The sequence below is a fragment of the Phyllostomus discolor genome, chromosome 11 (genome assembly GCF_004126475.2).
Source record: "Phyllostomus discolor isolate MPI-MPIP mPhyDis1 chromosome 11, mPhyDis1.pri.v3, whole genome shotgun sequence".
Taxonomy (NCBI): Eukaryota; Metazoa; Chordata; class Mammalia; order Chiroptera; family Phyllostomidae; genus Phyllostomus; species Phyllostomus discolor.
In genome coordinates this window covers 63,341,751-63,364,193 of record NC_040913.2, presented here as the reverse complement: position 1 = coordinate 63,364,193, position 22,443 = coordinate 63,341,751, and the positions used below count along the sequence as shown (strand labels likewise).

Here is a 22,443-nt window from a genome sequence, read left to right as displayed (position 1 = left end):
AAATACATTTACAAAAGATTAAGTGGAAACTTGTAGGTACCGCTGAAAGAGATCTCCAAAAAATGTGTCCAATTCATTTATTTCCAAGTAACTTACTACTTAGTTTTTTGAAAGTCTTTCTTCTACCCAGTGACTCAGAACAGCATTGCAGAGTGTTCCCTATGGCTCACAACCAATTCTATGAGAGTAAAAAGAAAAATTTCTCACAATTCTGACCTTGTCTTCAAGAACAAACTCCAGAGAACTGCTAAAGCTTCAAACAAATCAAACTGTTTTTACAAAAAGACAAGCAAATTGATAAGAGTCCACTTAAAAAAGAAATGAATCACTGCGGTAAAAGGATAGTAGATACTGACCCAAAAAGTCAAATGAAAGCAATCTGGAATAAAAGATGCACATGTTCTTGTGAGGTACTGACTCTCTCCATCCTGCCTTGTTTTAATGGTTGAATTGGGCAATTAGCAGGAATGCTATTTTATAAGAATTATTCAAATGCAATCCTGCTCATTCTGAAATATTTATGTCATCAAAAGGAACTCGTGAAGATACTCTTAAATCTTCATACCCCTAGCCGTTGAATCATGTTCTTTTTCCCCAAACTCAGCTAAAACCTCACAGTCAGGGAGAGAGGCTGTCAGGTAGGGTGTGCACCAGCAAAACCTGAAAGATAGTGACTAACCTTGGTAAGCACGAGTGAATGGGGCTGAGAAAGAAGGACCCACAATCTTGGCATAGGTCCTCCTATTGTACTTGAGTCTAATCAACCAGAGGACTGTAAGCTTCTGCCTTCCCACAATCATGAAAATAGAGAACTGGGGGAGAAGATTCATGAGTCTTTTTTCTTAAGTAGAGACGTTCCCACAGATTTCCATTGTTTAAGCAGAGAAAGAAAACTAGAAGTGTGTGACTTTCCTTAAGGTTTTAGATTCTCTTTGAGTTCTAGCAGATAAAATAGGAAGTCATAATATCGGGAATCCATTTATTTATTCAAGCCCTTATTATGATAAAAGTGTACTTTGAGATTTTAATGACTGCAAATGTTTATGGTAATAAACCATTTTAAACCTATTGTAATACAACAACTTAAAGTGTTATATCAGTTGAAATATATTGGAACACATTTTTCACAGCTATGTTAGCATTCTAAACTCAGTAATTGTTAGTATGGAATATGTAGGTATTTATGAGTCATATTGCTGCTGTGCTAAATGATAAATCATGTCAAGCAAAAAAAAAAGATATATAAGAAAGAAAAGGTGATCATAGAGTTCCAAGTGGCTAGGGTGTAAATAGAATATACATTCATACCAAAGACATCTCCACATACTGCCGTGACAGAAGTTTGACATGATGATAAAGGGCAGATGTCAGGTGGGGAGTGTGTACGTATCTAATGAGGACTAGGAGTGTGTGAGCAGATAATGGAATTTTCATCTTCCAGACTGAACATGCAAAATTCAGGGGTAGCAATATAACCCCAGTTATTTAGCAGGAAAAAAAATAAATATATATACCAGAAGACTCATCTAACAGAGTTAAAAGTGGTTGTATCTGAGAAGAAAACTTTGAAGAGAATGGCTACAGAGAAGGGACTGGCTAAGTTTTATAAGGCTTCCCAAAAACCTTATAAAAGTGACTTTTTAAAATGTGAGTATGAAAGACAAAAATCTAAAGTGAAAAGAAATAATGGCACAAGTAAAAATATTTATGTCATAAGATATTTATTGCCATAGCTGTAAAATGATGTAGAATACTATTAAATAGAAAAAATGAAAATTTATATAAAATGTCTAAAATAAAAATAATGAATTAATAATAGTTATATGGTACAACTGCTTATTATTAGAAACCATGTTGTAGAAGAAAATTTTAAGACCTGGAGAAGTGCCAAAATTATGTGTAAATAAATATTCAGGCTACCAAAATGTAAATATGGTATAAGTTAAATTTTGCACAGATATTTCATGTGTGGGGAAGAAGGAGAGGTGAGAGGGATTAAGAAATACATCATGGAATTTGTCCATGTCATCCAGGTTGTCCAGTCTGTAAGCATATAGTTGTTCATAATATTTTCTTACATCTTTTAATTCTGTGATATCAGTAGTTACTTCTCTTTCATTTCTGATTTTTTTTAGGCTCTCTCTCTTTTTATCTTGTTGACTCTGGTTAAAAAATTGTCAATCTTTTTCTTTTCAAAAAATAAGCTTTTGATCTCTTATATAATTTTTTTAGACTCTATTCCATTTATTCCTTCCTTCTATTAACTCTGGGCTTTTCTCATTGTTCTTTTTTAAGTTCCTTTAAGTGTAAAGTTAGATTATTTATTTGATATTTTTCTTGTGTTTTTTTTTCTTTTTTTGAGAGAGGCTGCTAATGCTATAAATTTCTCTCTTAGGTTTGGTTTTACTGTGTCCCACAGATTTTGGATTGTTCTGTTCTCATTTTCATTTTCATTTGTTTTAAGGGATATTTTGATTTCTTCCTTGATCTCATCATTGACCAATTCATTGTTTAATAGCATGTTATTTACCTTCCATGTCTTTGCATGTTTTTCAGTGTTCTTCTTGTGATAGATTTTTAGTTTCACAGAATTGTGGTCAGAGAAGATACTTGATGATTTCAATCTTCTTAAATTTATTGACATTTGTTTTCTGTCCTAACATGTGGTCTATCTTAGAAAACATTTCATATACACTTGAAAAGAATGTATATCCTGCTGTTTGGGATAAAGTGCTCTGAGGATATCAATTAAATTCTTTTGATCTAGTATATTGTTTAAGGCCACTGTCTCTTTGTTTTTCCATTTGGAAAAAATATCACTTGAAGTCAATGGGGTATTAAATCCTGGACTATGACTGTGTCTCTGTGATTTCTCCCTGTATGTTCATCAAGATTTGCTTTATATATGTAGGTGCTCCTACTTTGGGTACATAAATGTTTACACAGAGTTATATCTTCTTTTTTTTTGTTTATTGTTGTTCAAGTACAGTTGAACAACTTCCCCCTCACCAACCACCCCTCGCCCCACCCACCCATTCTTGATTCCCACCCTCAACCCTAGACCCCTTTGGCTTTGTCCATGGGTCCTTCACATATGTTCCTTGATAACCCTTCCCCTTTCCCCCCCATTATCCTCCCTTTCTGCCTATCTGGTTACTGTCAGTTTGTTTGTTATATCAATGTCTCTGGTTATGTTTTGTTTGCTCTTTTCTTTTGTTGATTAAGTTCCACTTATGGGCGAGATCATATGGTATTTGTCTTCCATCTCCTGGCTTGTTCCACTTTGCATAACGCTCTCAAGATCCATCCATGATGTCACAAAGTGTAGGAGCACCTTCTTTATTTGTGTTGTATAATATTTTATTGTGTAAATGTACATAGTTTTTTGATCTACTCATTTACTGATGGACACTTAGGTTTCTTCCAAAACTTGGCCATTGTAAACTGTGCTGCTATGAATACTGGGGTCCATAAGTTCTTTTGATTTGGTGTTTCAGAATGTTTAGGGTATAATCCCAGCAGTGGAATTGCCAGGTCAAAAAACAGTTCCATTTTTAGTTTTCTGTGAAAATTCCATAGTGTTTTCCACAGTGGCTGCACCAGTTTGCATTCTCACCAACAGTGTATTAGGGTTCCCTTGGTCCACAACCTCACCATCACTTATTGTTGAAAAGCTTATGATGGCTATTCTGACCTGTGTGAAGTGGTATTTCACTGTGGTTTTAATTTACATCTCTCTGATGTCTAATGATGCTGAGCATCCTTTTACACATCTCTGTGTCCTCTGTATGTCCTCCCTGGAGAAGTGTCTGTTCAGGTCCTTTGCCCATTATTTAATTGAATTGTTTGTCTTCCTGAAATGGAGTAATGACAGCTCTTTATATATTTTGGAGATCAAATTATATCTTCTCCAACATATCACTGACAAATATATTTTCCCATATGGTTGGTTCCCTTTTCATTTTGCTGATTTTTTAAGCCATGCAGAAGCTTTTTATTTTCATGAAGTTCCATTTGTTTATTCTTTCCTTTATGTCCCTTGCTCTAGGAGACATATTGGTGAAAATGTTGCTGTGTGGAATATCTGACATTTTCCTGCCTATGTTCTCCTCTAAGACTTTTATGGTGTTGGGACTTATATTTAAGTCTTTTATCCATTTTGAGTTTATTTTTGTGTATGGTGTAAGTTGGTGGTTGAGTTTCATTTTTTTGCATGTGGTGGTCCAGATTTCCCAACACCATTTGTTGAAGAGGCTATTTTTACTCCATTTTATGCTCATGCCCCCTTTGTCAAATATTAATTGACCACTGAGACTTGGATTTATTTCTGGGCTTTCTATTCTGTTGCATTGATCTATGTACTGTTCTTATGCCAGTACCAGACTGTTTTGACTAGAATGGCCTTATAATACAGCTTGATATCAGGTATAGTGATCCTTCCTACTTTGTTCTTTATCAAAATTGCTGCAGCTATTCAGGGTCATTTATATTTCTATATACATTTTTGAAATGTTTGTTCTATATCTGTGAAGTATGTCAATGGTATTTTAATAGGAATTGCACTGAATCTATAAATTGCTTTGAGTAGTATGGACATTTTGATGATGTTAATTTTTCTGATCCATAAACACAGTATATGCTTCCATTTATTTGTGTCTTCCTTAGTTTCTTTCTTCAGAGTTGTGTAATTCTCTGATTATAGGTATTTTACTTCCTTGGTAAGGATTATTCCTAGGTATATTTTCTTGTTGTTATAGCAAATGGAATTTCTTTCCTGATATCTGATTCTGATATTTTGTTGTTGGTGTACAAAAATACCTTCAATTTCTGAATATTGACTTTGTAGCCCACTGTTTTGCAAAAGTCACTTATTAGGTCGAGTAGCTTTTTGGTGGGATTTAGAGGGCTTTCTATTTATACTATCATGTTATCTGCAGATAGTGACAATACTACTTCCTCCTTTCCAATTTGGATGCCTTTTATTTCTTTTTCTTGTCTGATTACTGTGGCTAGGACTTTCAATACTATATTGAATAGAAGTGGTGAAAGTGGACATCCTTGTCTTGTCCCTGATCTTAGCAGGAAAGCTTATTTTTTTTTTTTTTTGGCCATTGAGTATGATGTTGGCTGTAGTTTTCTCTATATGGCATTTATTATGTTGATTTTGCTCCCTCTACTCCCACTTTGCTGACTATTTTTTATCATAAATAGGTTCTGTACATGATTAAATGCTTTTTCCACATCTATTGATATGATCATGTGATTTTTGTTTTTGCTTTTGTTTATGTGATGTATTACATTTATGATTTGTGAATATTGTACCATCCTTGCATCCCTGGGATGAACCCCACTTGATTATGATATTTGATGTTTTTAATATATTGCTGGATGTGGTTTACCAATATTTTCTAAGGATTTTAGCATCTATGTTCATCAGAGATATGAGCCTGTAGTTCTCTTTCTTTGTTGTGTCATTTTCTGGTTTTGGGATTAGGGTGACACTGCCTTCATAAAAAGAGTTTAGAAGTCGTCCTTCTTCTTGGATTTTTTGGAATAGTCTGAGAAGGATAGGAGTTAGCTGTTCCTTAAATGTTGTATATAATTCTCCTGTGAAACTGCCCAGTCCAGAGCTTTTGTGTGCTGGGAGTTTTTTGATTATTGCTTCAATTTCTCCAGCTGTTATGGGTCTGTTCCAGCTTTCTGCTTCTTGATTCAGTTTTGGATGATTATATTTTTCTAGAAATTTGTTCATTTCACCTAGGTTTTCAAATTTCTTGGCATATAGTTGTTCATAGTAATTTCTTACAATCCTTTGTATTTTTGCGGTATTAGTTGTAATCTCTCCTTTTCCATTTCTGATTTTATTTACTTGAGTCCTCTCTCTTTTTGACTTGAGGAGTCTGGTTAAAGGCTTGTCAATTTTGTTTATCTTTTCAAAGAATCAGCTCCTGGATTTATTGATTCTTTGAATTGTTCTTTTAGTCTCTATGTCATTTAATTCTGTTCTGATCTTAGTTATTTCCTTTCTTCTATTCACTCTGGGCTTTATTCATTGTTGTTCTTCCAGCTCTTATAGATGTAGTGTTAGGTTGTTGATTTGAAATATTTCTGTCTTTTTTAGGTAGGCCTGCATCATTATGAACTTTCCTCTCAGGACTGCCTTTGCTGTGTCCCATATGTTTTGGACTGGTGTGTATTCATTTTCATTTGTTTCTAGAAATTTTTTAATTTCTCCCTTGATCTCATTCTTAACCCATTCATTATTTAATAGTATGCTATTCAATCTCCATGAATTTGGGTGTTTTTGAGTTTTTTCCTTGAGGTTGGTTTCTAGATTCAGGCCCTTGTGGTCAGAGAAAATGCTTCATATGATTTCAATTTTCTTGAATTTGTTGAGGCTTATTTTGTGTCCTATCATGTGGTCTATCTTTGCAAATGTTCCATGTGCATTTGAAAATAATATGTATTTTGCTTCTTTGGGATGAAAGGTTCTATATATATCAGTTAAGTCTATTTGATCTACAGTGTTGTTCAATGTTGCAATTTCCAGGTTGACATTTTGTATGAAAGATCTATCTATTTTTGACAGTGGGGTGTTAAAATCCTTTAGTATATGTGACTTGCTGTCTCTATATTTTTTGAAGTCCTCCAAGCTTTTCCTTATATATTTGGCGGCTCCTATATTGGGTGCATATATGTTTATAATGTTTAGGTCTTCTTCATGGATTCTTCCCTTGAGTATTATGAAGTGTCCCTGTCTGTGTATTTGTATGGCCTTCGTTTTGAAGTCTATTTTGTGTGATATAAGTATTGCTACTCTGGCTTTTTTTCCCTGTCCACTTGCTTGTAATAATTTTTTCCAGCCCTTCACTTTCAGCCTGTGCAGGTCTTTTATCCTGAGGTGGGTCTCTTGTAGGCTGCATATGTGTGGGTCATGTTTTCTTATCCATTCAACTACCCTGTGCCTTTTGAGTGGAACATTTAATCCATTAACATTTAAGGTTATTATTGATAGGTACTTATTCATTCCTCCCATTTGTATGTGTGCCCCCCTTTCTCACACTCTTTTTCTTCCTCTTCTTATAGAAGTCCCTCTAGCATATCTTGCAGTGCTAGTTTGGTGGAGGTGTATTCTTTCAGCCTTCTTTTTTGTGGGAAACTCCTCATATTGTCCCAAAGGTTTCTTAAGCTCTCTTATTTTAAAACTCTTTTCTCTTTGTGCTGCTCTGCTTGGGTGTTTTTTCCTACCTTGTCTTCCAAATCACTGAATAGATCCTATTTCATCTACCTCCTGTTTATTTCTTTCAATGTAGAATTTATTTCAGATATGCATTATTTATTTCTGACTGGCTCTTTTTTATGGTCTCTATGTTTTTTTCATGCTGTTGAGTGTCCTCACAATCATTGCTCTAAGTAATCTATCTGATAAATTGCTTTCCTCTATTTCATCTAGTTCTTCTTCTGGAGAATTCTCATGTTCTTTCATTTGGGGTCTGTTTCTTTTCCTTCCCATTTTGGCTGTGTCTTTGTGTTTGTTTCTATGTTTTAGGTAGATCTGCAAAGACTCTGGTGCAGTCCTTTGTCATTCACTGCTGGTGACTGCCCCTGGGTATGTGCAGAAAGGACAAAGCTGCTCACTAAAACCAGCTTTTACCTGCACTGAGCCAAAGGGAAGGTCAGCTAAAGTCTGAGGGCTCCCAGAGATCTGCCTTAGTTGTTGTTAAACTTAATGATATATCCCCAAGCTGTGTTCAGTAGCCTGGCTTAAGCTCCTCCACAGGATGGGACAGAGCAATATCTGCAGACCAGGCTATTGTTTCCCCTCAAGCTGATGACATTCAGAGAAAAGAGCTCTGCCTGAGAAAGATGGCCTCTACAGTTTGGGGAATGACTTAGCACAGTAACATACAATCTTCCAAACTAAATCAGGAAGAATCAGAGAATCTGAGTATACAGATTATACTTAGTAAAATTGAAGCAGTAATCAAATAAACTCCCAACAAGCAAAAGCCCTGGACTGGATGGCTTCACAGTTGAATTTAACCAAACATTCTGAGAACTAATTCCTCTCCTTCTGAAACTATGTCAATAATTTTAAGAGAAGGGAAGACTCCCAAACTCCTTTTACAAAGCCAGCATTATCCTAATCTCAAAACCAGATAAAGATGCTACAAAGAAAGAAAATTATAGCACAGTTCCTCTGATGAACTCCTCAACACTGAAATCCTCAACACTGAAATCCACACTGAAATCCTCAACAAAATATTAGCAAACCAAATACAGCAATGCATCAAAAAGATTTTACACCATAATCAAGTGTGATTTATTCTGGGAATGCAAGGGTGGTACAACATTCACAAATCAATAAATGTGATTCACCACATAAACAAAATGAAGGATAAAAACCATATGATTATATCAATAGACAAAGAAAAGCATTTGATAAAATCCAGCACCCATTTATGATAAAAACTCTCAGCAAATTGGGAATAGAGTGAACACAATTAACCATAATAAAGGCTATATATGACAAAACCACTGACAGCATCATACTTAATGGGTAAAAGTTACAAGTGTTCCCCTCAAGATTGGGAACAAGCCAGGGCCGTCTGCTTTTACTTCTCTTATTCAACATGGTGCTGGAGGTCCTAGCCACAGAAATCAGACAAGAAGAAATGAAAGCCATCCAAACTAGAAAGGAAGATGTAAAACTGTCTTTATTTTCAAGTGACATGATACTGTACATAGAAAATCCCAAATATTCCACCTAGAAATTACTAAACTGATAAATGAATTCATCAAAGCAGTAAATTAATATCTAAAACTCAACTGCATTTTTATATGTGAACAATGAACTAACAGAAAGGGAAATTAAGAAAACAATTCCATTCACAATTGCTTCAAAAAAGAATAAAATACCTAGTAATGAACCTAACCAAGGATGTAAGAGAAACCTGTACTTAGAAATTATAAGACACTGAAGAAAATTAAATAAGTGGAAGCACATACCATGTTCAAGGATAGGAATATTAACACCGTTAAAATGTCCATCGTACCCAAAGGAATCTATAAATTCAATGCAATTCCCATCCAGATTCCAATGATGTATTTCACAGAACTAAAATAAAAATTTCAACAATTTATATGGAACCACAAAATGTCCCATATAGCAATAGTGATCCTGAGAAAGAAGAACAAAGTTGGAGGAATTACACTACCTGTTATGAAACTATACTATAAGGCCATAGTAATCAAAACACTATGGTATGGGCATAAAAACAAGATGCTTAGATCAATGGAACAGAATAGAGAGCCCAGAAATAAACTCGCACCTTTATAGTCAATTAATATTCAATAGATGAAGCAAGCACATACAATGGGCTAAAGAATGTTTATTCAATAAATGATGTTGGGAAAATTGGACAGATACATGCAGAAAAATGAAACTAGAGCACCTTCTTATACCACACATGAGAATAAATTCAAAATGGATGAACGGCTTAAATATTAGATCCAAAAACCATAAAAATCCTAGAAGGAAACATGGGCAGCAACATCTTGGACATTGCTCATAGCGATATCTTATTGGATATATCTCCTCAGGCAAGGGAGACAAAAGAAAATACAAACAAATGGGATTACATCAAATTAAAAATGTTTTTGCATTGCAAACGAAAACATCAGCAAAATAAAAAGACAACCCACAGAATGGGAGAATACATTCACCAATACATCTGATAAGGGGTTAATATTAAAAATTTATGAAGTTCTTATAAAACTCAACACCGAAACAAACAATCCAATTTAAAAAAGTGGGTAAAGGACCTGAACAGACACTTCTCCAAAGAGGATATACAAATGGCCAATAGGTATATGAAAATATACTCAAAGTCACTACTCATCAGAGAAATGCAAATAAAAACACAATGAGATACCATCTCACACCTGTCATAATGGCCATCATCAGTAAATCAACACACAACAAGTGCTGGTGAGGATGTGGAGAAGGCGGAATCCTTTTGCACTGTTGGTGAGAATGCAGATTGGTACAGCCACTGTGGAAAGCAGTATGCAGATACCTCAAAAAATTAAAAATGGGTCTGCCTTTTGACTCAACAATACCCCTGCTAGGAACATATCCGAAGAAACACGAAACACTAATTTGAAAGAACATAAGTACCCCTACATCCATTGCAGCATTATTTCCCATCACCAAGATATGCAAGCAGGCCAAGTGTCCATCAATAGAGGAGTGGATAAAACACCATGGGACATTTACATAATGGAATACTATTTAATAGTAAAAGAGAAGAAATATTATTTTTTGTGACAGTATGGATGGACGTGGAGAATATTATGTTAAGTGAAATGAGCCAGTGAAGAAAGACAAATACCACGTGATTTCATTCATATGTGGAATCTAATGAGCAAACTGAACTAACAAGCAAAATTGAGACAGACTTATAGATAGAGAGCAGGGTGACAGCTAAGTGGGGTGGGGGTTGTAAGAGGTGGAGGGATTGAGCAAAAAGGAAAAAGGACTCATGGACATGAACTACAGTGTGCTGACTGCAGGAGGAGTGGGTTGTAAAGGGACTAAATGGTAATGGGAAAAATACAATAAAGAAAGAAAGAGAGAGAGAGAGAGAGAGATGGAAAGAAAGAAAGAAAGAAAGAAAGAAAGAAAGAAAGAAAGAAAGAAAGAAAGAAAGAAAGAAAGAAAGAAAGAAAGACATCAAAATCAGAACACTTCAATGATTATGTGATGGAATTATTGGTGATTTGAAATTTTCATTGTGTTTGTGGTGTCCTTCAATTTTACAATACATGTGTGATATTTATATTTAAAGTATTTTTCATAATAAACAATAAGCAAAACTATGAAACCAGATGAAAACACCTGACCACTCACTTGGGTCCATGGCAAGTTTCAAATCTTAAATTCAAAGGTGAGCAGTGAAACTTCAGACAAGTTAACAATTATCTATCTGGTGAGGCAGAAGAAAGATTAAAAGAAACAATTTTGTAAGCATGCTTGTTGAGTGTTTCTGAGAAAAAGCTAAGGAAAGAAATCATGGATCTAGCTTAGTGGAGTCCCAAATGATTAGGGTAAATTTAATATAATTTCATGTCACTATATTTCCTACTAAGTCACTCCCTAGTATAAAGGTTTTGTGTTATGCATACCATTTACTTTGTGAATATTTATTGACTAAAGACCTAGCATGAAAGGGCCAGTGATCTTTTACCTTATTATTCATTTCATTGTTCTCCAACACCAGTCTGTTTGCTATGATTCTTATAAAGACATATGTTGCTAATCTAAACACTACATATCTGCTCTGAGAAAATATAGCCTTTTTCAGGTTTACTTAACAACAAACTGAAAATATAGGCAGTTGAAATTTTCTGTCCCTTAATACCTTGTGCTAATGGTCTACATGGGCAATTTATATCTCTAGTGTCGTATGGCGCTAATGCTTACTCTTTTTTTTTTCAGTCTAGAATGTTCTATTAGAGTTTTAATGTCCCATACTGCAATATTTATATACAGGGTTGTACAAAAGTAGGTTTACAGCTATGAGTATGAGAAACAGTTTATTCTTGCATTAATATTTACTAATTATTGTGTTATTTATTTGTAAACCTACTTTTGTCCACATCTGTACATATAAGAAGGAGGGACTACAAAAAGTTTAATATACCCTTACATTTGAGCTACAGATGCAGCTTTCAACCTTGAGTTTGCTTTCCTATGTTCAAATGACTAGCTGCTCCTGTTAATTATCGCTCTGCCACTACCACGAGGAAATTCTCAAAGAATTTTTTCCCTTGACTTTCATAGCAACACAAGCCTCAGGCTTTCCTTCTAAATATGGCCTCTCTTTTCCAGTCTTCATGGCAGCCTCCTGTTTCCCTAACAATCCTTTAATTTATTTACTTGGCACCCACTTTCAAATGTCCTTTCTTTTTTCAGCTTTACATTCTCATGTGTTGATCTGATTTACTCACAGGCTTCTGTTACCATGTGCATACAAATATAGGCTTTCTGCTTCTCCTGAGCTCTAGGTCCAGCTGCCTCCCTGTCCAGCTGGAAGTCCAGCTGGTGGAAGTCTTCTTGGGGCCCTTACCTTAATATGTTCGAAGGGAAATGCATGGCCCTCTCACAAAAGATTTCTCCACTGGTGTTTGCTTTCTGGATAAATTGCACCATCTGTCCCAATTTCCCCCCAAAAGAAAGCTATGAGTCATTTTTAAATTATCTCCCCTTCTTTATCTCCATCAAAAATATCAACATTACTGTTAATTTCACCTTCAATATATATCATCAATATGTGCTTCATTCCCATCACTGCCACATGAAACCCACAGTCACTCACCAGGGTTTTGTATAATGTTTTCCCAAAGGCAGCACCTCAATTAGGTGTCCCTTCAGCCTTACTCAACCCCTGCCCAATGCCTCTTAGGTAAGTTAGGCACTCCTTCCTTTGAGCTTCCTGAGTACTGTCTACTTACCTCTTTACAGCCCTCACTGAAAGCTAAAGTTTGATGTATGGTATGAACTGGGCTTTATGCTCCAATCTTTTACTCTCTACTGCATACAAGTATTAATCTTTAAGACCAGAGACCTTGTTTCTTGTGTTGCACATGTATTTTTAGGAGCAAGCAGAGTGTCTGGCACATAGAAGACCTAATAATAATGATAACTATGTAAGGATATTGATGTGTTATTTAACCTGATTGTAGCAATCATTTCACAAAGTATACTTAAATCATCATGTTATAGACTTAAAAATAGATACAATTTTATTTGTTAAATTTACATCTGTAAAACTAATAAAAAAGAACTAAACAGCTCTTTCTTATATGCTCAGTGGCCAGCAACAGGGCTGAGGATCCAGAGCAGCTTCCTTCAAATTATTACTCTCATTAGCCGAAAAAATATAACCTTGGATAAAAACTGGACATTTGCCCGATTTTCTTCTTTGATCAATTTGCCTCTAGATCAGGTAAAATGCATGATGTAGAGTAAACAATGAAATGTGCCACTGACTTCATTGCAAAGATGTATTAATATATCAAAAGTGTTCTTGGCAAGGGCCAGTTTCAGCAGCTTGCATGATAGAAATGAGATTGCTTGGATGGAAGAGTGACCAGGAGGTGATATATTGAGGTCAGCAAAAGCATACTACTCCTCAGAGAAGCTTGACAATGAAAATAAGAAAGAAAATAATATGGTGACAATTAGAGAAAAAATTCATCTTTTTTAGTTTTTAATTAATACCAGAATATAAAATTAAAAGAAAAGGCAGATAAAATTACTATGAACATAAGAGGAACAAATGATGAAAGAGAAATACTTAGAGAGCTGGCAATTAGTAGAATCTAAGAGAGGTTTTAGCTTTTAAAGGAGAATGAACACCTCCTTAAGGATAAAACACAGAGTGAATTGATAGAAAAAAATCAATAGTTTGTTAGCAGGAAGTTGAGGGCAGTTAGCCTGAAGACTGATATTCTCAGTGAAGTCGAAGTCAAGATCAACTGCTGAGAAAGAGAGTAAACATTGTGTGTGGTCATGCACATAAAAGGTTGGTAATAACCAAAGGTTGGTCAGTTCTTCTGCCATAGTTCTTACTGGAAAATCAAATTTACTTTGAATAATTTGGATTTAAAGTTCATTTTCTAGGGAGGAAGATAATCATCTGAAATATAGCATGGTAACATATCTCCTAATATTTAACAAATCAAAGTGATGGAAAGGGTTATTTAAACTAAACAACATAATTTTTATAGAAGTATTTAATCTAGGAGTAGCCTAAGCAGGTAATGAGTGAAGTTTTAAAGTGGTTTAATTTTTATCTATCAATTTAAGCCACCTACACAAACTAAAATGTTTTTGAAATATCATTTCCCATTTCAGTTGCCTGCAGGGCCCATTAAAATGATCTAGTTCCTCATTGCCCATTAGACACAGTCCATGACACACTTCACCCAACAGGCAATAAAATTACTAACATCAGATGTTCAAACACAAAAAAGGCCAGGGATTGAGAAATTACTCACTGTAATTTCCGGCAACCATTCCATTGTTACTGATGCAAAACAGTGATAAAGATATTACTGAGCATCACGTAGTAAATGGCTACCCATTTGCTAACATTTCCTCCTAAACCTTCTGATTACAAAGAGTGAAAATACTTTAAAAGGTCTCCCCATAATATGGGATAGTAATAATTCAGCAATTCACTATTTCCTGTCACCTGTTTATGAAATAAAACAAAGTAACATTGTATCCTTCACCTGTCATTACTCATTTCTTGAAATTATGTATGATAGTAAAATTTATTAAATGACTCCAAGATGTGTATCAAATCATATCTACCCAAAATTTTCAAAAGGAAAAAAAGTCTAAGATGATTAGTAAGGAACATAAGTAATCATTTTCCCAATACAAATATCATACAGTATTTTATTCAGTTAAATTATTTTTCATTCAAGGTAATTAACACCAAAAGAAAAAAATTTGTTTCTTGAGGTTCAAATTGCAATGAACTGTTAAAATTGCAGCTTTGTCACTGCTTTAGAACAGCTACCAGAACAGAGTTACTTAGCAACTGTGGGTACATTGCAAAATTAAATGTGAAAATTCAGATCTAGCATGCTGCAGACATATGAAAACCCCTAAATTCAAAATCATATCAGAAAAGAAGGGAGAACTAAGCAAGTTTATACAGTGACCTATCCCTATGAGATCACATTACGCAGAACAGCAAGGAAGAATCTATTGTTCCTTTCTCAGCAAGCTGGCAATGGGATAGAGAAGACATTTCAAAGCATTAATTCAAGGCACAGATGCATTGATAAAACATGCTAGAAATATATGTGTGAACAAATTAAAATAAATATAATGTCAAGGTTCTCAAGAGAATAATACCTGACATGCTTTGAGTTAATCACTTTTCAGTCTTAATGATTTATTCTTGAATATCAAAATGCTTCTTAAAGTCTGGGAAATAGAAAATTGTGGTAATTATTTTTTTAAAAAACTAGACAGTAATTTGAGTTATAGAACATTAAAGTTTGATATGGTACAAATTTAGAAAAAAGTTTTAAAATTGGATAATGCAGATTGTAAAATAAAAAAAAATGTAAAGATAGTGACATAGTTAACACAGTTCACTTCCTCGCACAACTACAACAAAATTAAAACTAAAATATAGAACAGCCACCACTCAGAACTGTCAGAAATTGAGTTCAATGGAAGTCCAACAACTAAGGAATTAAAGAAACCACATCCATCCAGAATGGTAAGAGGGGCCAAGACACAGAACAGGCTCATCCCATATCCACGTGTAGTAGATAAAAATTCGGGAGGGTATCTCAGGAGTGAGGAGTGCCAGCCCTATACCAGGCCCCCCCAGCCCAGTTTTCCAGTGCCAGGAAGGTAAGTCCCCACAACTTCTGGCTGCAAAACCCAGCATGAATTGAGTCAGTGGAGGAAATTTTTGCAGTACCAAGAAGTTTCTCCAAAAGAACCTACCACAGACTCACTCCCTCTGAGCTCCAGCACTGGGATAGCCACTTGAAAGGCACCAATGTCAAAGGCACAAATAACTGAAGTGTCTGGCATCAAGGCATGAGCTTGGGGACAGCTTTTTCCCTGACAGAAAGGAGGGAAGAGGTCATTGTCCCTTTTTTGAACCCTCCTACCAGAGAGCCACAGATCAGCAGGCTAGTGCCATATCTGAGGCTCCATCAACCTGGCTCATACTGTTTCTTTTTCCCTGGAGTTCCCTGAGACTCAGTCCCACCCAATTTCGAGGCCTACCCAAGCTGTTAGCAGAGACTTTTCCATATGAATGGCTGGTCTTGGCTCATGCTTCAAAACTTCCTAATCCTCTCTAACAAGCCACAGCTGGCTTCAGTGAATGACTAGCCCCCATACTCCTTACTTAGTGGCCTCAGGCCAGGCACTAGTAACAGCAGCCAGCCTACAGTTCACAGCTTTGTTTCATCTGAGAACCTCCAAGCCCAGCACAAATAGCACCCATCTCAGATAAAGCTCATGCAAAGTGGCCCCAAGCAGAACACAGGTGGGGGCTGAACTTGGCCTGCACCACTCTGGAAACCCCAGGGCCTGCATACCCAGTGGACAGCTATAGACCATGTTGGAGCACCACCACCCTGCCACTGCAAAGCTGATACTCCACTGAGGGTGGAGGTTGATGGGAAGTGATCACAGCCAGTCATTGCAGCTGACTGGCTTGAGAAAATTCCTCCCATTGAACTGCCAACAGCAATCAAGACTCAACTACAAGAGAAGGGTGTACTCAGCCCACACATAGAGCACACCTCAAGTACCTACCTTACATGATAGTGAAGGCTGTGCCCCTGGACCCTATAGGACACCTACTACATTAGGCCACACTATCAAGACACGCAGTAACAGAGGTTGTACAGAAACAAACACAGGAAGGCTGCCAAAATGAGGAAACAAAGAAACATGGCCCAAATGAAAGAACAGATCAAAATGCCAGAGAAAGAACTAAACAAAATGGAGATAAGCAATCTATCAGATGCAGGGTTCAAAACACAAGTTATAAGGATGCTCAAGGTACTTAGTGAGGACCTCAACAGTATTGAAAAATCCAGTCAGAAACAAATGATATGCTAATTGAAACAAAGGACATTTGCTATAGCTGGTATGGCTCAGTGGATTAAGTTCTGGCCTGTGAACCAAAGGGTCACTGGTTTGATTCCCAGTCGGGGTACATGCCTGGGTATGGGACAGGTCCCCCAGTATGGGGCATGTGAGAGACAACCAAACATTGATGTTTCTCTCTCTCTCTTTCTACCTCCCTTCCCCTCTGTTTAAAAATAAATAAATAAAATATTTAAAAAATAACAAGAAAGAACATTTTACATGAAAAGAACAGTAGGGTGGATGAAGCTGAGAATCAAATAACTGATTTAGAGCATGAGGAACCCCCTCCCCCAAAATAAACCCAACAAACCAACAACCAATCAGAACAACAAAAAGAAAAAGGAATTAAAAACAAAAAAACAAGGATAATATAAACAGCCACTGGGACAACTTCAAGCATTCCAACATTTGCATCATAGGGGTCCCAGAAGGAAGAGAGAAAGAGCAAGTAATTGAAAGTCTATTTGAACAAATAATGCAAGACAATGTCCCTAATTTGGTGTAGGAATTTACATACAACTCCAGGAAGCACAGACAGTCCCAAATAAGATGGATGCAAAGAGGCCTACTTCAAGACACTTCATAAATAAAATATTAAGGTTAAAGATAAAGAGAGAATCTTAAAGTCGGCAAGAGAAAAGCAGTTAGTTACCTACAGGGTGTCTTCATAAGACTGTCAGCTGATTTTGCAAAAGAAACTCTGCAAGCTAGAAGGGATTGGCAAGAAATATTCAAAATCATGAAAAGCAGGGACATACAGCCAAGATCGCTTTACTCAACAAAAATATAACTTAGGATCAAAGGGCTGATGTAGCGCATCTCAGACAAGAAAAAAAGTAAAGAAGTTCATCATCACCAAACTATTATTATATGCAAAATATTAAAGGACTTATTTAACAAAAGGAAGATCAAAACTATGAACAATAAAATGACAATAAATACATTTCTTTCAACAACTGACTCTAAAAAACATACTAAACAAACAAAGAGAACAAAAGCAGAATCATGGGTATGAAGAGCATTTAGATGGTTGCCAGATCGGAGGGACTGTGAGGGAATAGGTAAAGAGGTGAGGGGATTAAGAAGTAAAGATAGGTAGTTACAGAGTAGCCATGAGATGTTAAGTACAGTATAGGAAATGGAGTAACCAAAGAAATTATATGCATGACACATGGACACAAATAATGGTGTGGGGATTGCCTGAGGGAGAGGGAGTGCTGGGTGAAAGGGAGTAAAGGGGAAAAAATTGAGAAAACTGCAATAGCATAATCAATAAAATATAATTAAAATGTATATATGTAAAATGCTCAAATTATCAATAAAATTCTGGTTTTATTGATTAAGTAAAAGAAAATTCTGAGTTAATAAATATTGTATAATGTATAACATATAATTACACATTAAATATAAAACTATAATGTATTAAAATATTATTTTATGAAGAGCCAAAACACTTCGATTTGAAATTTACTTTACTCAAAACCTCTCTGATATTAGACTTCTTTGTACAAATATAAGTATTATACATTAAGCATATTGCTTACATCAAGGAAATGTTCTACATTTGTTAAATTTCTAGGAAACTGCTACACCCTATTCAGTTATATGATGGAAAATTATAAAAATAATAAAACATTTCTGTCTAAATTTTGAAAACATATTATAGAAATGCACCATTTTTAGTATGCCCCAATTCCTAAAACATACTGAATTTAGATGATTTTTACTCATACTTAAAATTCTAAAAAGAATCAATTTTTGTTGCTTAGTAATAAGTAAGGTTGATCCTCATTATTCACAGATTCCACATTTGGGAATCTGCGTACTTGCTAAAATTTATTTGTCATACCAAAATCATTACACATGGTATTTTCATGGTAACTCCTGCACCTGCACAGAGTGGTAAAAAATTTTAGTCACCCAATGTGTAGGTTTGTAGCATAGCCCCAACAAGGCAACACTGACTTCTCATTTCTGCTCTCACAGTGTAAACAAAGGTCCTTACTGCAGTCAAGTTAGTCCCACATTTTTTCCTCATCTTTGATCTTTTTTTCAGTGATTTCACAGATTAAAATGGTTTCTAAGCATTATGCTAAGGTACTTCCTAATGACCTAAGTGTAAGATGGCTGTGAAGAATATTAATAGAAAGTATGTGTGTTGGATGAACTGTGTTCAAGCATGAGTTATAGCGTTATTGGCCATGAGTTTAATGTTTATGAATCAACAATATATTAAATAAGGTGTCTTTAAACAGAAATACACATAAGACCAGGTTTGTACAGATCTGTTGAAGAATATATTGTGAGCAGAGGCTTGTAGGAACCCAACACTTTATTTTCCCTAGGAACAATAATTGAGGATTCACTAGTTCAGTGGTTCTGGTGACTTTATACCATTCAACATGGTGGAAAAGTAAGTATACATTTGTGAGTACACAAAACAAAAAGTTTATTCTTATATAATTATTTATTAATTATTGTATTATTTTATGTGAACTACTATAAACCTACTTTTGATCTACTCTGTACAACTACCAAAATAATGATAGTCAACTCTGTGTATAATATTTCTTAATTTTCATCTCTAATTCTAAATAATTCAGTTAGAAAGCTGTGTTAAGGGAAATGTATGATATTGAAATAAAATCACGATCTTATTGGTTCACTTTGTGGACTTTCATCACCCTATGAATTCTATAAGCAATCTGGCAGCAGATCAGAGTGTTTGGAGGCTCAAGTCATGAAGCTGGCTATGAGATCAAATCTTGTCTCTGTTTCTGCTATCTGACTTTTCAGCCTGTGTGTGTGTATATATATATGGGTTATACATATAACTCATATATGTATGATGTCAACATACACACACATCTTTACTCACGATAAGTCATTATTTTTCAGTTTAATGAAATTTTTATAAGTAACGATTTCCTGAAGAACTTGAAAAATGATTAAAATATATTTGTCATTCATTTTTAGATCCAACCCGATGACCTTCATTCTAACATTCTTCTGCATTTCAGCAAGCACAAATTTCATCCCTCCAGTTCTCAGGCCAAAAAAGATAGAAATCATCCTTGACTCTGTTATATCTCTTAAATCTTAAATCCAATCCCACAGCAAATTGTGAAAACTTAATCTTCAAAATGTCCAGATGTCAGCCACTTCTCACTATGTGCCCCATCTAGTCTAGGTAGTGGCAATAGCTTCCTATGTGTGTCCTATCCCTCCCCTCCAACTATATTCAACAGAACAGATAAAATTATCTTTTTAAATGTAGATCAGATCCTGTCACTTCTCCATTCAAAACACCCCAATTGTTCCCTTAATCACTTGCAATATAAGTAGATCTAACATCCTTTCAGTCCAGGTTCAAGTAGCTCCCATGCCTCTCTGACTTCATGATGTGCCATGTCCTTATCTACTCCACTTGAGCTGCACTGGTCTTCTGCTGTTCCTCAAGCACAACATGCTGCAAAACAGCTTTGCTCTTGCCATTCCCTCTTCCCAGTACAGTTGCATCCACATTTCCACAAGGTTCATGGCTCAGATGTCACCTTCTCCATCAGATTAATCTTTAATATTCTCTACTTCATTCTTCCTGTGTCTTCCAACAATTTTCTTTAGTTGACATACTATATATTTCATTCATTTATGTTTTTTCTTCCTGTTTCTCCCCAGTAGAATGTACGCTGCAAGAGGCAGGGATTTCTGCTTCCTTTGTTCCCTGCTGACCCCCTTAGTACAGAATAGAAGGCATTCAAATATTTATTGAACAAGTCAATGTACACAGTCTCTTACTCATCAATGAGCTTTGGAAAATATAAAGAATATCAAGTGTGAAAGACTAAATGCACAATGTCATTTAAGTAAAATAAATCTCAATTTTGAGGTTGTTAGCAAGAACATATTCCTATATTAATTATACAAGAACATATTTCTATATTAATTACAATTTTTATGACAATGTATTTCATCAAAACTTGAAATTAATTTATTGTTTGAAAGTAATTTATTGCTGTAGATGTATGGTGGGCTGGCTATAACACAGTGGTAATGAGGCTACTCAGACTTACTTAACCCATTAATTACATTTCTTGGTGATATACTTATAGTGCTTGCTTCTGTTTGTTTTTGCCATCACTCTATAATATAAAATGTCTTTTCTATTCACTGTGTAGCAGTGAAAACATAGCAGTCACTCAATCTATATTTCCTGAATGGATAAACTGTAACTTCCATGAGAGAAGAAATTATGTTAAAATTAGTTGATAATCAATAAATATTACTTAAATGAATGAAGATAGCGATCAGCAGCCCTGGCTGGCATAGCTCAGTGGATTGAGTGCGGGCTGCGAACCAAAGTATCGCAGGTTCGATTCCCAGCCAGGGTACATGCCTGGGTTGCAGGCCATAACCCCCAGCAACCGCACATTGATGTTTCTCTCTCTCTCTCTCTCCCTCCCTTCCCTTTCTAAAAATAAAATCTTTAAAAAAAAGAAGATAGTGATCAGCATATGAAGTTCAGTGAATTACAGTAACTAGCAAATATATAATTTTGCATATTTGGTTGGATTATTTCAAAATGTGAGAAATGATACTGCAGAATCATAAAAATGTGAGTAGTTCAACAATTATAGATTTAAATCCTTGTTTATATGTGAAATAAAACCAGTTTCTTCCTGGTAAAGAAGAGAAACATGATCAGATGCTGAGGCCACTTGTGGGCTGAAGCAAGCACTTCTAAATATAAGTTCAAAGTGAGCAGAATGAGAAATTCTAGAACACTTAAAAAGATGAATGTGGCTATGAGACAATTTATTAGATATGAGTTAATAATGGCAATATTAAATTCAGTCTGACTTCAAAAAAATTAGCCTGCCATTCTTTCATTCATTTGTTTATTTCTGTATTTGACAAGTACACACTGTCTATTAAGTGCTGACATTGTTTTTCAACAAAAGTATTAATGTTTTATGAGGATTGTTACCAGGGTATAAGCTATAATTGAAAGCAACAAATAAATCCAATGATTTTTATACTTAAAATTTTCATTTTCATACAAATAAATGTAGACACTTCCTTACTAGATAAAAACAAGAAGAACAGCATTCAATATAAGCCACATATTCTTACTATTATATACCTAGTTGACTAAAAAATCAGGAGAATGAATTGAAAAAATACAATTATCAAACTCAGTTAGGACTGACTTGTGAAATATTAAGGCATATAATAACCAAAAAAGAGCAAAAGGAGTAGAGCCTGGCATATCTACACAATTTGTTTCATAAATTATATAACCCACAACATTAGTCTCTAATTATCTTATAATTGCAGGTGAATACATCACAACATATACAGATATTTTTTCTCTACTAAACTACTATATATGCCATCAAGTCTTCAAATAGTTATAAACTTAATTGCTTTACTTACTAATACAAGGAGCAGGACAATATCAGGATTATCACATGCACAGGCAATGTGCATTGGTGTCCAAAAGTCTTCATCCTGGTGATTGACATTGACCCCTTTGTCAATCAGGATCTCTGCAATGAAGGCATTATCATATCGAGCACACTAAAAAAAAAAAAAGAAAGAAAAGAAAATGTAATATTTTACAAACTATAATAAAGTTTATTCCAAATTTCCAGGGATAGAAAACTCCTATGCCAATTTTGGAAGTTTAGAGGTGGATCTATCCTTGAAAATAATGTATTCATGTTTTTTAACTAACC

At 35.2% G+C, this 22,443-nt stretch overlaps 1 protein-coding gene across 2 annotated transcripts in view; it reads right to left on the bottom strand.

The window, feature by feature from the left end:
- MYO16 (myosin XVI) overlaps window positions 1-22,443 on the bottom strand; it is a 595,311-nt gene that overhangs the window by 392,925 nt on the left and 179,943 nt on the right. For both annotated transcript variants that reach the window (XM_036011451.1, XM_036011450.1), the window contains exon 4: window positions 22,142-22,285. In XM_036011451.1, the coding sequence (XP_035867344.1) occupies window positions 22,142-22,285 (144 nt within the window). The remainder of the gene's footprint in view (window positions 1-22,141; window positions 22,286-22,443) is intronic.